The 16,819-nt window shown below is 50.9% G+C and overlaps 1 protein-coding gene across 1 annotated transcript in view; it reads right to left on the bottom strand.

Moving 5' to 3' along the window:
• Positions 1-1,116: 1,116 nt before the first annotated feature.
• rab11fip3 (RAB11 family interacting protein 3 (class II)) overlaps positions 1,117-16,819 on the bottom strand; it is a 29,828-nt gene continuing 14,125 nt past the window's right edge. The window contains exons 4-13 of the mRNA XM_067244736.1: positions 14,476-14,648; positions 8,842-9,039; positions 5,265-5,300; positions 4,676-4,769; positions 4,235-4,479; positions 3,771-3,852; positions 3,174-3,311; positions 2,779-2,934; positions 2,403-2,543; positions 1,117-1,923 (exon numbers count right to left, since the gene is read on the bottom strand). Of these exons, the coding sequence (XP_067100837.1) occupies positions 1,810-1,923; positions 2,403-2,543; positions 2,779-2,934; positions 3,174-3,311; positions 3,771-3,852; positions 4,235-4,479; positions 4,676-4,769; positions 5,265-5,300; positions 8,842-9,039; positions 14,476-14,648 (1,377 nt within the window). The 3' untranslated portion in view covers positions 1,117-1,809. The remainder of the gene's footprint in view (positions 1,924-2,402; positions 2,544-2,778; positions 2,935-3,173; positions 3,312-3,770; positions 3,853-4,234; positions 4,480-4,675; positions 4,770-5,264; positions 5,301-8,841; positions 9,040-14,475; positions 14,649-16,819) is intronic.

A 16,819-nucleotide genomic window follows, 5' to 3' on the forward strand; every position in this document is an offset into this window, starting at 1 on the left:
TAAGTGAAAAGGAAGAAAGCTAACCTCTGACATTCCCCTTAGACACAAGAAGTCATTGTTTTTTTATCCAGAATTCTTGATTTGGGCCTTATCCTAAATATTTTACTTCAGTTTTGTATTTCATCCCTTGACAACTAGCAGTTTCTTTTGACAAACATGTGAGAAATTTCTCGTCTTAATAATAAAATTTAAAAAAAGGTTGAGTGCAAAGTACAACCCATTTCATTACTTACTTCATACAGCATGTCAAAACATTTCTTTTTCATTGAACGTCAGTCACTTATCCAATGAAAATGAATGGTAACGTACAACCTAGGATTAGCTGGCTCCTTCTTACTTTCACTCAGCAAGAGAATACTACAGTACTGGCGAGACACCTCCAATCTATGTCTGTAGTGTCTATAAAGCACTGTTGTTAGAATGATTTACATCTATTGTACAGTATGTCAGTGTTAATACCAGGTAGAATTACAATACCCAAACACTTCCCCCTCTCCATGTCAGTTTTGAAGTACATCTGGAGGGAGTGATGGGAATTGAAGTCTTCAGCCCACCTGAACCATAGCAACTCTGTTTCATTGCAAAAACTAAATGGAGATGCAGCAAATAATAAACAAACCCAGTTTCATCAGAGACCAGTAAGGCTCACAAGAATGAAACAAGCATGTTTAACTCCTTCTGTACTCACCAAACAATCTAAACTCAAAGCACAAATGATTAAAAAAAACACAAAAAAACAACCACCTTGCAAACATGACCCCTCAGGGCATCTCCTCCCCTCCTCTCCTCCCCCCTCCCTTCCCCTCCTCTCCTCTCCTCTCACCTCCCCTCCCCTCCTCTCCTCCCCCCTCCCTTCCCCTCCTCTCCTCTCACCTCCCCTTCTCTCCTCTCCTCTCCTTTCCTCCTCCCCCCTCCCTCCCTCCTCTCCCCTCCTCTCCTCTCCTCTCTTCTCCTCCCTCCCTCCCTCCCTCCCTCCCTCCCTCTCCCCTCCCTCCTCTCCCCTCCTCTCCTCTCCTCTCTTCTCCTCCCTCCCTCCCTCCCTCCCTCCCTCCCTCCCTCCCTCCCTCCCTCTCCCCTCTCCCCTCTCTCCTCTCCCCTCCCCTCCTCTCCCGCAGGGCACACTGGGAGGAGACTCCAGGTTATATAGGTGACACACACTGCAAACAGGACACCATTAACTAGAGGCAAGCCAGGCTCCGACCACCTCCCAGCCAGTGCTTCATGCGGTTTAAACGCTCAAGGCGGTTCAAACACGATTCAGTCTGGTACTGGGGAACACGGCCTCAACCACCACGAGGTTGGTTAGAGAACAAGGCTGACTGTAAGGTAACAATCAGCTGCTGTGAGTCTAAGGACTGGAAATACTTAAGGTAATTTGAGTTTTGGACAGATTTGGTTGGATACATTTCATATCTGAACCAGGCCGGATTAAGAGATTTTGTAAGGGGTAAAGAGAAAACACACACACACACATTACCTCAATCTGGTTCCTCTACCCAACTACATGGAAGTCATCAGAACCAAAAACCTGTGCTGGCCAGTCAACACACACACACACAGACATCAAACAAAACATAGCTTATTTAAGATGGATGCCAACAGTGATCAAAATGCTGATAAATCTTCTTTTTTAATCTTCTTTAAATCTTCAAGGGTAATTGGAATTGGATGAGTGCTTATTTTCCACCTAGTCAAATAATCTGATACATATCCTTCGGAGTTTCAGTAGCTAGTCTTTCTTGGTCTCTGCCAGAGGTGCAGTCCATAGAGCCCGTGATTCAGGCCCACAGCTGCTGTTCAAGACAGCCTCTATTTGACCTCCAAGATTGAAGGGTTGGACTCCATGATGGCCACGATGATGCGATCGATGTAGTCCTGCAGCCTGTAGTTAATCTCCTCCTGTTTGTGGATGGCCTCCATCAACTGCAAAAGCACAGAGAGGAAATAGACGCATCTTTAAACCTCTCGGTCATTCCAGACTGCTAGCCTACCAGACCGGAAACTGTGGTCCATTGCCCCACTTTTCTAAATAAATCACACAGCATAAAAATCTAATCTGATTCCTAGTGTTCTGCTTGTGGTTCTCCCCTCAACGACAGAGACCTGTGTGTTTGGCTGTTGACCATGTGGGTGTCAGTAGAGACCTGGTATGTGTGTGTGTGTGTGTGTGTGTGTGCGAGAGAGAGAGAGGGAGGGAGGAGTCTCACATTTACATTTATTCATTTGGCAGACGCTCTTTCCAGAGCGACTTACCGTACAGGGACATTCCCCCCGAGGCATGTAGGGTGAAGTGCCTTGCCCAAGGACACAATGTTATTTTGCACGGCCGGGGATCGAACTGGCACCTTTCTGATTAAAAGCCCGATTCCCTAACCACTCAGCCACCTGACCCCCAGTCTCACCTCTCCGCGGGACACAGAGTTGATCTCAGCGGCCAGGGACTCAGAGAAGGAAGCCGTCACCAGGTTCTTGGCTCCCTGGATGCTCAGGTTGATGATCTGACCGTTCAGCTCGTCGTTCTGGTCTTTCAGGCTCCGGTTGTCCTGCCGGAAACAGAGGGTCAAAGGTCAGACTCACAACCAGGACAGCCTTTGAGAAACAGATGAGCAGTATTCTCTCTCTGGGGGAGAGAGAATTTACAGCACAAACCTCTAACACCAGAAAGCCTCACCAGTTTAAATGGAGAGGCCTGTATAGCTTTATAGATGTTCTGTTCAAAAACACTACATGGCAACACTTCAGAAGTGTTTCTAAAGGAACGCTGCAGGGGGACCTCACCTGTTTGAGCCGTCGGACCTCCTGCTCCAGCTCTGCCTCGCGGGTCCTGCTCTGGTACTCTTGCAGGCCGGCGCTGGGCGAGCGCCCCCTCCTGGCCTCCGCCTCCAGCTTGTACAGCTGCAGGTGCTCCAGCTGCTTACGCAGGTCCTCGATCAGCTGGGCGGGGGCAGAACATCACTTTACAGCACAACGTGCTTCAACAAATCAAACACTACTTGCACACAACAACAACAACTTTCTGTGGCGTCTCCAGCCTTGAGAGAGACCGGGTTCGCACTGGAAGAATCCTAGTACGAGCGCATGTCTGTCGTGATTTGATTGCTGGTGTAGGTGAGGCCTCGGGCCGTGACCCGGGCTGTGACCCGGGCCGTGACCCCGGGGTCGTGACCCCTCACCTCCTGGGTGCACTCCTTCTCCTTTTGGTTCTGGTGGCGTTCGTGGCTCAGCCTGTCGGCCATCTTCCTGCGGGAATCCAGCTCCTCGTTCAGCCTCTCCGTCACGTCCTCCACCTCGTCCTGCAGCTTCCGCTTCTCCTGGGGGAGGAACGGCCGGAGCCAGGGGTGAGACGGGCAACCAGGGGTGAGACAGACATCCAGGGGTGAGACAGGGAGCCAGGGGTGAGACAGGGAGCCAGGGGTGAGACAGGGAACCAGGGGTGAGACAGGCAACCAGGGGTGAGACAGACATCCAGGGGTGAGACAGACATCCAGGGGTGAGACAGGGAGCCAGGGGTGAGACAGGGAACCAGGGGTGAGACAGGGGTGAGACGGGCAACCAGGGGTGAGACGGGCAGCCAAGGGTGAGACAGGCAGAAAGGGGTGAGACAGGCAGTCGGAGGGGTGGATAAAGGGAGGGAGGAGACAGCAGGTGGAGGAGGGTTGAACGAAGGAGTAAAAGGTCAAAGATGTAAAAGGAGGGTGAGTAAAAGGGGAGAAAAGGACGGGGGATGAGGATTAGAGGGGGGGGGGGGGAAAGGGGGAGACTCTGCTCACCTCCTCCAGCCTCTCGATGTTGGCCCGTAGGCATGGAACACAGGACCTCAGCTCACTGTTCTCCTCGTCCAGCTGTTGCAGTCTGAGAGAGAGAAGGAGAGAGAGACAGGAGAACATAACCCTTCACATTCACTGATATCCTGTGGGCTATACACACACACACTATACCCATACAGCATCATACAGCATCAATCAACTCAACAATCAGCCAGACATGCGCTTGGCTTCATCTGATGTAAGACATGCGCCACCTCTGACCACCAGGGGGCAGTGGCAATGCCTCATTTTGTTTAAATGACAACAGTGAACAACTAACCACAAACACTGCATGTACTGTAAACTAGTCAAGGAAGTACACTTTGTACACATACATCATGCGGCTTAGCTAGCTGAACCACTTTTCTCACACACTCACACCTAACATCCTGACAGGCACACACACACACACACACGCCCCCATCCACCTGGTCTGCAGGTTCTCCAGCTCCAGGCCCCTCTCCCTCTCCAGCTTGCCCAGCGCGTCCTTGTGCCGGCGGGCCTCCTGGTGCAGCTGCTCCTCGGCGCGGAGCTCCAGTTCCTTCAGCTGCTCCTCCAGGGCGTTGGCCCGGTGCACCAGCTGCAGGTTCTCCTGCCGCAGCCGAGTGTGCTGCTCCCCGCTGGCCTCAGAGTCCTGCTCCAGCTCGGCCACGCGACGCTCCAGGAGCAGGACCTGAGGAGGAGGGGAGGGGGGGGGGGGGGAAGGCTGTTACATTTACATGTATTTCTTTCTTACGAGTGTTCATTTCATTCTCAGTGAATTGTCCTTGGGGGTTTTTTTTCCCCCTTTGTCTTTCTTGAACCATGCAGTTATGGTTATGATTCAGTTCTGATTCCAGGAAGGGGCGGGGACTGTCATAATCGCTCACCTTGTCTGTGATGTCACTGTCAGCCAGATCCAGTATGTCTCTGGACAGCTCTCCCATGCTGTCCAGCGTCATGGAGCTGTTGTGGAGCAGGTGTCTAATCCAACACACACACACACACACACACACACACACACACACACACACACACACACACACACACACACACACACACACACACACACACACACACACACACACACACACACACACACACACACACACACACACACACACACACACACACACACACACACACACACACACACACACACACACACACACACACACACACACACACACACACAGGTTACCACTTCACCCTCCAGCTAAAACTTCCTTAAACAGATGACCTCTCACACACAGCTACTCATTTAGTACTCATTTTCATAAAGACAAAGACATTTTTGCTATCGTCCAACCCTCTTCCCTCCCGCGCTTCCCTAAGAAACAACCCCCCCCCCCCCCCCCCCCCCCCCCTCCGGATGATCTGAACCCACCAGGACTCAGACTCACCACCAGGACTCAGACTCACCACCAGGACTCAGACTCACCACCAGGACTCAGACTCACCACCAGGACTCAGACTCACCTCGCTACTTTCTTGCTGGACAGCCTCTTCCCCGTGCTGCATGGAGGACAGAACAACAGGAAACCAGTCAGGAAGAGGGAAAGGATGGAGGGAAGAGACACTATCTCTCGACATCCCGCCCCTCTCGCTGCCAGGCTGCTGACTGACTAATAGCCTGCTAGTGAGAGAGGCAGAGAGGACCAGACAGGCAGCTCTTCCTGGTAAATATTGTAGTAGTACAAAAGAGAGCACAATGTAATTATTTACTACACTATGTTTAAACACTTACGGCACAAACCACACGGCCACACACACTCATGAACACGGCAACTAGCTACACATCCAACACAGAATTAGGCGTGCAGTCACGTGTATCTAAAAGGTTTGTTTTGCCACGAGCGCTTATTCTCCCTTATATCTTACATCTTGTCTTAACTCAACGATGGCGAACTAACTGGAGAATGAAAGCCATTACACAAGCCCTCGCACGCCCTAATGTTCACCACTTACTCTACCTGGAAATGTAATTATAGGGTTCCATAGAACATATTTGACAGTAGTTTTCACTTTCACTCTCTGTGAGGTTCACATTCTATCCTTGAGCATGACACTGACACATGTGAGATGAGGTGTGTATGTAGGTATGCATGAACACTCAGCCCCCTGATACATGCAGACACAAGCCATGGAAACTCAGAGCAAACCTTCTGTTGGTCGTTCAGGACCAACAGCTACAGCGAAGCACAATTGGTTTGGTCAAACTCACCGTGCTAAAACTACAACGCGACCTGAGATTACTACACACACACACTTGAAGAAGCCTGAGCTTGAGAAGGGGTCCCAACACCAAGCCAAACACTGCAAGTCACACACAGATGTGCATAAGGAGGGTGAGGGTGAGGTGGAGGAGGAGGAGGGTGAGGTGGAGGGTGAGGTGGAGTGACAGGGATGTGTGAGACTTGGTCAACAAATGCACACCATCAACCACACTCCGTGTACATGTGTGTGTAGATGTCAACAGAACACACACGGTAAACACAAGGTGTGTGTGTGTGCGCGCATGTTACCAATCGCAACACAGCACACACGGAGAATGGGAATGAATGTTTTGCTGCATCTACAAGGCACTGCAGTCAGAACACACACACACACACACACACACACGCGGGGACAGGAGGAGTGGGGGGGTGTTACCTATTCATCTCTAGGAAATTGAGACGAGTGGAGATGTCCTCCAGACGACTGATTTGTTTGTGACACTGGCTACAGAAAAAGTCCAGCGCCTCCTCTCTGAGAAAGCTCTGGAAGCTGGCAGGGAGAGAGGGGGCGCTGAGGAGGAGGAGGAGGAGGGGAGGAAGAGAGGAGAGAAGGAGTGAATGACGGAAGGGGGGAAAAAAGTGAGGGGTGATCAAGGTGCGGTGTGGAACAAGCTGTAGGGATTGTAGAAGAGTGAACGAGGTCGAGAGCCAACACGTGTTTCAGGCAGGATAGGAAGAGGGAAAGAGCCTCGGTGAGACAGAAGGGGCCAGGCAGTGAACGTTGAGCCAAGTCTATTCTGATTGGTCGGAGAGAGCTGAAACAGGTCACATCACTGTGTGGCTTTACAGAACACAACGCTAAGCTCACGTAGAGATAGTGTTGTTGTTGACAACGTAGGAGTGCACTATCAGTGTAGGTTTGAAGCTAGTGCCCCAGGAGGTGGGCTGCAGGCTGCAGGCTGCAGGCTGCAGGCTGCAGCCTGCAGGGTGTTTAACGGGGGCTGTGTGGGCAGCTGCAGCGGCCTTCTCCTGACATCACATCCTGACTGGTTAATCATTCAGAGAGCTCGTCTGCTCCTCGTTACGCAACACGCTGCCCTGCTTCCTGTGTGCGAAGGCAGGAATGGCATGTCACGTGGTGTTTTGTACGTGTGTGTACTGGGTGGAGGAGAGTGTGTGTGTGTGTGTGTGTGTGTGGGGGGGTCACACTGTCATCACTGCCACCTAAGAATCATTGCTGCATCAGGCATTTTTTGCAGGCCAGCGTGAAGGACTCTGAGCATTAAGTAACATCCACAGCGGTGTGTGTGTGTGTACTGTGTACTGTAGAGGTGCAACAGTCTGAATCTGTATTCAGAACATTATGTGGGTGGCAGCAGTTTAAGCTCCCTCACAGGGCACAGTGGTTTAGGGACACACTGATGTGTGTGTACATTCTTAAAAAGGTAGCCCGAGCAGTTACCCACGATTCAGTAAAGGGTCTGGCCCAAATAGGTGCACTGCACTAAGAACCTTCAGAAGAAGACACCCTAGAGAAGGAGGCATGACAATGACACATCGCAGAACCACGCAGATTCCACAAGTACCGCACTGCCTGCTCCTGCTCGCCAAAGGGGAATGTTTGTGGTGCTTTGGGGCTTTTTAGGTTGAATGACGAGACAAAAAAAATATCAATAGGCTTCTGTGTATCGGTAACTATAAACAAACCAGGGAAGCCTAATCCAGTTAGGCAGCTTATTTGCATACTGTAAAGAGAGCCGAGAGCGCTAGGCAGTTAGCATCACTAAGAGCTTCTTGGCAGGAGAGATGGGGAAACATACATCACCCAAAAAGGGATTAGGAGCGATCTGGCTTCGGAGGTTCTGATGAAAACAGAGAGCGGTAGCAGAGGTGTGGTGGGGGAGAGGGCTGCTGTACGGGGCGTTCACAGGCAAACAAGCGAGCAGTGAGAGAAGGGGCAGTGTTTCAGGTGTAGCCCCACTGCAGAGGGTCACAGCTCCTCAGTTTCACTCTCAGATCCGCTACAAAACACAGTGTGTCCTCTTCCGTCGAAACTATCTCAATCTCACTGACATGGTTTTGTTTTGATTAAAAGAGGCCTGGATTGGTGCAAGCATACTCTATGCCTTACCTCCACCCAGCCTCACCAGGTCCCTCAAATGGAGCATCTGTTTAAAACCCCTCCCTGTGTATTATAAAGGTGTGTCATTAAGGGCCAAATAAGTGAGTGAGCAGAAGGAAGTAGCGTAGTTACTGGAAACTGATCTTTGGCCTCGTTCTGTTAATCTCAACCCTCAGGAGGAGCTGGCAAGAGGAACTGGAAAGGTGACTCCACTCTCTTATCAATGTGCGACCTCCGACCTCTCCTAACACAGCTGGGGGGGGGGGGGGAGAGAGAGAGGGTAGAGAGAGGTAGAGAGAGACAAAGAGGGTAGGGTAGAGAGAGAGAGAGGGTAGAGAGAGAGAGAGGGTAGAGAGAGACAGAGAGGGTAGAGAGAGAGAGAGAGAGAGAGAGAGAGAGAGAGAGAGTGTGTGTGTGTGTGGAGGGTAGACTGCGGCACAGAAAGCGGCTGACAATGTCACCACTTCCAGGCACCATCTCCCACATTCTATCAAGTGGAACCACTGTAAAAAGCACCAGTTAAAGAGAAGTCTGTTTTTTTTGTTACGTGTAGCAGAACCTAGAACAAAACATACTGTTACAACTGAAGTAGCACTTGCAACTAAATGTCCTTGAAGAGGTCCTTTCTTTACTGACTGTACATGTCAACATTTTCTTTCACTGCACAGATATGAACCCTGAATCGAACGGGTCTGCGGTGGATCTGGTCGACCCGTACCTGGGAGAGAGGAGCAGGGAGGAGCAGTCCACCTGGTCGGGGGTCTGGAGGTGAGAGGGCTCCCCCTCACCCTCGCTCCCCTCATTGGTCTCCAGCAGCTCCGAGGTGTTGCTCTCCCCAAAATCCTCAAAGTGCTCTTCTTCTCCACCAATCACCGTCACCAGGGAGTGGTCATGGAGCTCAGAGTTCAAGGAGAACCTGGGGGTGGAGGAGGGAGGGAGGGAGGGAGGGAGGGAGGGAGGGAGGGAGGGAGGGAGGGAGGGAGGGAGGGAGGGAGGGAGGGAGGGAGGGAGGGAGGGAGGGAGGGAGGGAGGGAGGGAGGGGAGGGAGGGAGGGAGGGAAAGAGAGAGTTCAGACACATAATCGATGAATACGCTTCACAACGTTGGCCGATCCGCAGTTTCGCGAGTCATCGTCATAACTGGACACCAGACGAGTACGAGAAGAAGAGGATGAAATATCCACTTCTGGGGCACCACCAGCCAGGTCAGTGAGCTGCACACAGACGGTGTGTTGACTGAGCGTCTCAGTTCAGGTGAGCTCAAGTCTGTGTACTCTGCCGCCTTTCACCTGCATCACCGGCTGAAAACATCACCGTGGCTACGACTGGAATCTATTTTCCTACCTAGCCTCCATCTGTTTATCACTGGGCTATTAATACAGATCTGTGTCCTTACAGTTCCCAGCATACCACAGCAGAGGCCCAAGCCAACAAGCAGCATCTCTATTCTAAACAGTTTTCAGACGGTGCAGGTATTTCAGGCTCCCTGTGAGCTGTGCCAAACTCCATATTAAGATGGCACACTGTCGGTGTAGAATTAAAAAGCCTCAAAATAACTAAATCCTGAAAAGAGCATTTGGACCGGAGAGATTAAAGGGTCAGGAAACAATCTGGATGAGTTTTTTTTATTTTTTTATCAGTTTGTCTTAAAGGGTAATCTGTTCATTTACATTAATCCCCTGAGTCTGCTTGGCAGAAACAAAGTGTCTGCTTCAAAAGCATAGTGCCTGTGATGACAGCACTGGATGCATGTCAGCGCTGGCTTCTCTGGGGGGGGTGGTGGGGGGGGGGGTGGTGGTGGGGGGGGGGGTGGTGGGGGGGTGGTGGGGGGTGGGGGGGGGTGGGGGGGGGGGGGAGAGAGGAGGCCTTCATCTAGGCTAGGCTTCAGGAAGTGACTTTAACTAAGGACAGAAACACACCGACAGTTGTCGAGTTTAAAATTAGCTGCCGGCTAACTTTTACAAATAGATACAGAGCCATCGTTAACAGGCAGGTTAAGACACCAGGCTAGAGACGTTACGCTTATCTGTGGTGTTATTTTAACAGGGTCGTGGAAGTTGAGTAAATATGCGAGGGGTAACACTTACTCCTGTCCCTAGAGAACGGTGGGGGCAGATAGTCCTTCCTGTTAGCCCACAGGATGAGTGATGGCTCTGTGGTGCTTACACAGGATATCCGCCTCAGGGTCATCACCATACAATGGCATGGTCTCTCTCTGGCGTTTATGAGGACGGAGGCCAGAAACATGAACCCTTTGTATCCCACCCAGACGATCAGCTGTCCCTCACTCAGCAGAATCCTCACCTCCTGCGCTCGTCACCTCCTCCAATACGACACAATCAACTCTGAGTCACGTTCACAAACAGCCACGTCGAAGGTGAGGGGAAACGACGAGAGAATTTCTGACAGGATCTGACCCCTTCAGAGTGGATCTGGGGTCCGGGGAGTCAGGTGGCAGAGCGGTTAGGGAAGCGGGCTTGTAATCAGAAGGTTGCCAGTTCGATTCCCGGCCGTGCCAGATGACGTTGTGTCCTTGGGCAAGGCACTTCACCCTACTTGCCTCGGGGAGAATGTCCCTGTACTTACTGTAAGTCGCTCTGGATAAGAGCGTCTGCTAAATGACTAAATGTAAATGTAAATCTGACCCCTTCAGAGTGGATATGACCCCTTCAGATCCACGTCACCACCCCATGTCACTTACCCCCTGCTGAGGCCCACACTCAGGTCCCCCACGTGGAGGGCGGGGGAGGACAGAGAGCGCATCTTCGACCGCCGCCCGCTGCCCTGGCGCGAAAGCCTCGGAGCAACTGGAGACAGAACCCCAGAGAGCCACAGAGGAATCCTGAAGTCTCGCTGGACACGCCCACTCCGTACTCTCAGCCGTGCCCCAACGACGGAGACAGCGGCAAACCGTTTGTCCCTGGTCGGTAAAACTCCCCCCTAAAACGTCCTCTCAAACCGTCAGTCTACGCAGCAGTTCCTCACAAGACACCCGTGTCTCGCTGTTGCCATGACTGCAGTCGGGCAGGCTTGCGGCTGGCTGTGAGGGGCTGAGGGTTAATCAGATTTAGGGCTCAGCAGGGCCAACAGGCCAGTGTGCTGACCCGCCCAGGCCGACACCATGTATGGCTGATGGGCTGGGCAGGGGCCGGGGAGGGGGGGAGGGGGGTTAATCCTGTTAATAATCCTAATCCCCCTGATAGGCGAATGCACTCATACATGTAACGTCCGTCTCCTCATGGATGAGATGCTAGCTAAGGCTACACTAGGCCAGATAAAGATGTGTTGCGAAACCAAAGCTTGAAAGCTCTTATGTTATCCGTTCCTGACAATATAGAGTCACAATGTGGACAGGAAATGAGTATCAGGCTCTCCCCCCCCACAACATTTAACCAGCAGGTCTTATTGTGCCTGCACACAAAGTGCAGTTAAACCCTGTCGTGGGACCTTTCCAATGACAAAGAAAACGTCCTAATCCAGGAAAAAAAACTTTAATTGATAATGTGAATTTACCTTTAAAAAGTCAATATTACATTAAATGGCTCTAAGGTGTGTATTGACAAAGGGAATCTACATGATGTGTTAGGTGATTCACCCGCAGTAAAGTTGTGCTTTATTGTTACTTGTTACTCGGAGGAACTATAGCTTTGTAGATGACTGGTGAGGACCAGAACAGAAAGGTTTGAGAATACAGAATTGTTTCTCTACAAAAACGGAGGTATTACATCGAAATATAATTCCATTCAGTAATAAAGCAGACCTTTATCTGTCCCCAGAGGAGGAATAGGTTGTGCATCAGTAAGAACAATGATACAGAACATATCTAAAAAAAAATACCACATGCCATTTAGTGGCAAGGCTGAGCCACAGAGAGGTCAGAACAAAGTATGAGTTTCTGGGAAGTTCAGCGAGTGACGACCTTCCAATTTCCTGTCAAATGTACAAAAAGAACAGGACTGCTGAAACAGGGGAATGTAGACGTCTGCGTGTGGGCCGGCCGTTTGGCTAACCTCAGCATGAAGGAAAGAGGTGGCAGGGAGCTGGGGGGGGGGGGGGGGGGGGGGGGGGGTCGGGCAGATAGACCCTCACGAAAAAAAAGAGCTAACTCCACACTTCCTAGAATTCAGGGCCCAGCTGAGGAAGGGAAACACACATATATCCCTGTCAGCTGGAGCCCTAAGAGCCGTCATGAAGCCCAGGATCCAGGTCAGACAGTCAGCTAGATAACACCTCACCCCCCCTATACTTCCTCCCTCGTCCCTGGCGTGAGCACCAGCCCACAGGCACGCGCAAAAACACACACCTCGAGCTGGTTATCTGACCTGACAGTCAGTCAGGGATATGGGGCATCTATTGAAGACAGCTTATAATGCCATGCACCAGGAACGCCTGATACATTTACATTTGCATTTAGTCATTTAGCAGACGCTCTTATCCAGAGCGAGTTACAGTAAGTACAGGGACATTCCCCCCGAGGCAAGTAGGGTGAAGTGCCTTGCCCAAGGACATAACGTCATTTTGCACGGCCTGGAATCAAACCGGCAACCTTCTCATTACTAGCCCGCTTCCCTAACCGCTCAGCCACCTGACTCCCTGATAGCTCCCTACACTTCCTATATGTCCCCATGTACACACCCGACACTAATGAGAGATTTAGGACTCGCGATGTTCAGGGAGTGAGAGAGGACGTGACAGAGTCGGAGTGTGCCCCCCTGCACCTGCTGTGCACCAGCTCCTAACAGGTGACAGAGTCGGAGTGTGCCCCCCTGCACCTGCTGTGCACCAGCTCCTAACAGGTGACAGAGTCGGAGTGTGCCCCCCTGCACCTGCTGTGCACCAGCTCCTAACAGGTGGCCGCTTCTAATCTCCCCTGGGAGGAGGAGAGGAAAACACAGGCCAAAACCCACGGCTAATCATCTTTGCTTCTCTTCATCAGGTTACCCCATCACCCCCACCCAAACAAAGCCTTAGACAAAGAGCACAAATTAAGCTAAATTGGGGTTTAAGAGTGGCCATGATGAAAAATATACAGTGGCAATAGGCATAGTACGACAGGACTGATCATGTCCAATAGGAAATATGAACTTACTGTGATCATTGCTGTCAAAAACACAGATTTAATGAGCAGATATCCAAAGTTCTGAGTTAGGTTCAAATGAGCCAGGGAGCAGGGAACTGACTGCAGCTAGGACCTGCTACTGATCTCTGTCTGAAGCCCTCAAGGTCTCAGGCTGGAACATTGTGTCTGAGTGGTTTCTGATTTGTCAACTCTATCGTCGTACAACTGTAGGAAGAAAAAAAAAGTGTCTAACCAGTGAAACCTTTTCTCTGGCTCCATTATCTTTATCTTATCAACTTTTTTGGGGGGTCTTTGTCAGTATTATTTCATGACAGCCCTGAAAAGCCATTTAAAAAATCTGGGATAACCACTTAATCAATTGAATCCTTGCTCACAATAAGCACCAAAGCTCTCCTGGCATTAGTTCTACATGATCTGTTAGCCTTACATTCCTCCTCTCGGTTTCCTTATTTTTCAAAGCCAGAAACTCACACAGATGGGTAAGTGATAAAGCTATCAGGCTGTGGGCGTGCAGGGAGTCTGAAAGCGTGAGGTTGCATGAGAAAACAAACCTAAGAGCACCTTCAGTTAGATTGGCACCGTTGTGCTGTATCTGTGAACAGAGCACTTACAGAGCTAGGCCATTGTACCTCTGGTGGCTGTTATAGCCTCTCTTTAATCTCCACGTCTGGTGACCCACATAGAATCCATGTAGTCCAGCGCCAAGAAAGAGCCTGAGGGCTGGTGGACTACAGTACCCAGGGGTCTGACCTACAGTGGCTGAATGGATCATCAAGGACTCCTTCCTTCCATGCAGGGCCTGACTTCAACCGGTATGATGGAAGCTCTGGAACGCCGGCCTATCATATTTTACATTACATTTACATTTAGCAGACGCTCTTATCCAGAGCGACTTACAGTAAGTACAGGGACATTCCCCCCGAGGCAAGAAGGGTGAAGTGCCTTTCCCAAGGACACAACGTCATTTGGCACGGTCGGGAATCGAACTGGCAACCTTCTGATTAATAGCCCGACTCCCTAACCACCATCTGACCCCCCTATCAGCTCAGACGATCCCTCAACTTCTTCTCTAGGCAACGCTGGCCCACAGCTGTAGTTATGCTTCGCTCAACAGTTCGTGCAGAGTTAAACTTTAAGATACAGGTGCTAACCCTAACCCTAACCCATTTAACTACAGCCAAGGGGTATGGCCTAGTGGCCTGTAGTTGTGGTTTGAAGTTCTCTGGTTCTAGGCCTGGGAGAGGGGGTTGGGGGTGACGGGCTTCTGACTGACCTGTTGCTGCTGTCCTCATGGTCGTGCAGCGCCGCCTCGATCCCGCTGTCCGTCTCCACGTCCTCGTGCATCTCCGGGGCGACCAGGGCGCCCGTGTCCTCGTCCGTGAACGTCTCGCACTCGCTGTAGGTGCTCTCCGAGCCCAGGTAGGCGCTGTCCGTCACCTCGTTCTGCTGTGTGTGTGTGGGGGGGGGGGGTTGGATGGTTTAACAACAAGGAGAAGATTTCAAGACGAGACATGTAGTTAGTCGTGTGTGTGTTTCGCACCGGTTGAAGTATTCAGTGGACTTATTAACAAATGACAAAAATAGAGGCTTGGAGCTATGTGTTAAGTCTTAACGGTTGAGAAAGCCTGTCTAACTAATGTTTACCTACACAGAAGATTTACACTGCCTTTTTTCCTAGCCTAGTATTGCTGACAAGGATGAAAAACGACTCTACAAGACACTCATTTAATCCAGAGTAGATATGGGAACAAAAATATACAAGATGTTATGCAATTATAGATGAAGAGGCAGCCAACAAAGAAACATTTGTTACATGTTACAGTCCATTACATGAAATTTGGCTGTACAGGTATTCATCTACTGACATCAAGCTGCGAAAGTGGAAAAGAGCAAAGGGGCAACATGCATGGCTCAAAATGGCAATTAGAGAAAAGTCCAAACAAAATCCTACAGCTTAAACACGTTTCAGGCCCAATCTGTTGAGAGTTTCAGATCGCTGTGCCAAGCAAAATGGGCTGTGCCGTCAACACCTCGAGTCAACAACACAGACCAGTGCCTCGACACACACACAGACCAGTGCCTCGACACACACACAGACCAGTGCCTCGACACACACACACACACAGACCAGTGCCTCGACACACACACACACACAGACCAGTGCCTCAACACACACACAGACCAGTGCCTCGACACACACACACACACACACACACACACACACACACACACACACACACAGACCAGTGCCTCGACACACACACACACACACACAGACCAGTGCCTCGACACACACACACACACAGACCAGTCCCTCCATGCGGATGCTTGATTTTACAACACAAAGTCACCGTTCGAACGTACTGTACAAAAAAAATAGACTTTGCACACCCTTATTGGACTTTAACAACCAAAACCTCACTAGCCATTAAACTGTACACAAAGCCTTGTCAGTCAAGTCAAGCGTACATCTGGTGAGTGAACCGGATCCTACCTGTCTGTCTGGAACTCCTGCAGGCGCAGGGCCCAGAGGGCTCGCCATCATGCCCAAAACCATGCTATCTGCCTGGGTCTAACAGGCAGGAAGACTGGCCTGTCAGGAGACCACTACAAAACCGCCTTGTGGAGCTTCCTCCCTTTCGCTCTCAGGGAAAGAGAGAGTAATAAACAGGGGGACGTACAACACCTCGTCCAGCACCAGAGGGGCGGAGACAGAGGGAGGGAGAGTCCTAAGGACTGGGACACAGAACGGTACCTCCTGCTATGCTGCCAACCCCCCCCTCCCCCCTTAACTCCCCTCAGCACCCACACCCCCCCCCCCAAGTCCCCTCACTGAATCGTGATTTTTTTAAATAAATATATATCTAAATGTCACGAGATTGTCCCTTTGATCTCTTTCCTGCTGGTGTAAAACCAAGCTGACTGGACCAATATGACAGGGTGAATCATTAAGCCAAGCTGACTGGACCAATATGACAGGGTGAATCATTAAGCCATGTTCTACCTGTTGCTCCCCACAGGCATTACGTAGACTGAGATGAGGCCATATACTATACAGCCCCACCATAAACCGACTGTGTGTTTACCTTCAGGAGGAAAAGCAGCGAGACGTCATGTCAGAATCACAACCTCAGGCTGTGAGAGGTGACACAACAGGAGAGCAGCTCGACAAAACTCAGCTCTCCTCAACAAGAACAGGTAGAGCAGCTACGGCCTTGAGCTTCCAGAGAAACGCACATGTGACCGTGACAGGAGGGAGGGAGAATTGTTGTTCAGCGGCTTCGGTTGGAAACCTCATCAAGCGGTCTGGGAAGAGGGGGATGAGTTACAGGAAAGGCTAAAGACGGAGGAGGAGGAGGTGGAGGTGGGGAAGGGGGGGTGTTTAGTTTTCACAGCGCATGCCTCCTCCCGACAGCCTCGCCTCGCCTGTTTTGAAAGCAAACAGGCGTGGAACAGCGCGGCCATTGAGGAGAGACCCTTTACTGCCAGGAACCCAGGGGGAAAAACAACGGGGGCAGCGACACAGGTGTGGCGACGACTTCAAAAGCATCAACTACCCTACTAAAAGTCTTACTGTAAAAACTCTGAGCTACGTTCACATTAAACACAGTGGCTAC

The sequence above is a fragment of the Osmerus mordax genome, chromosome 10 (assembly GCF_038355195.1).
Source record: "Osmerus mordax isolate fOsmMor3 chromosome 10, fOsmMor3.pri, whole genome shotgun sequence".
Taxonomy (NCBI): Eukaryota; Metazoa; Chordata; class Actinopteri; order Osmeriformes; family Osmeridae; genus Osmerus; species Osmerus mordax.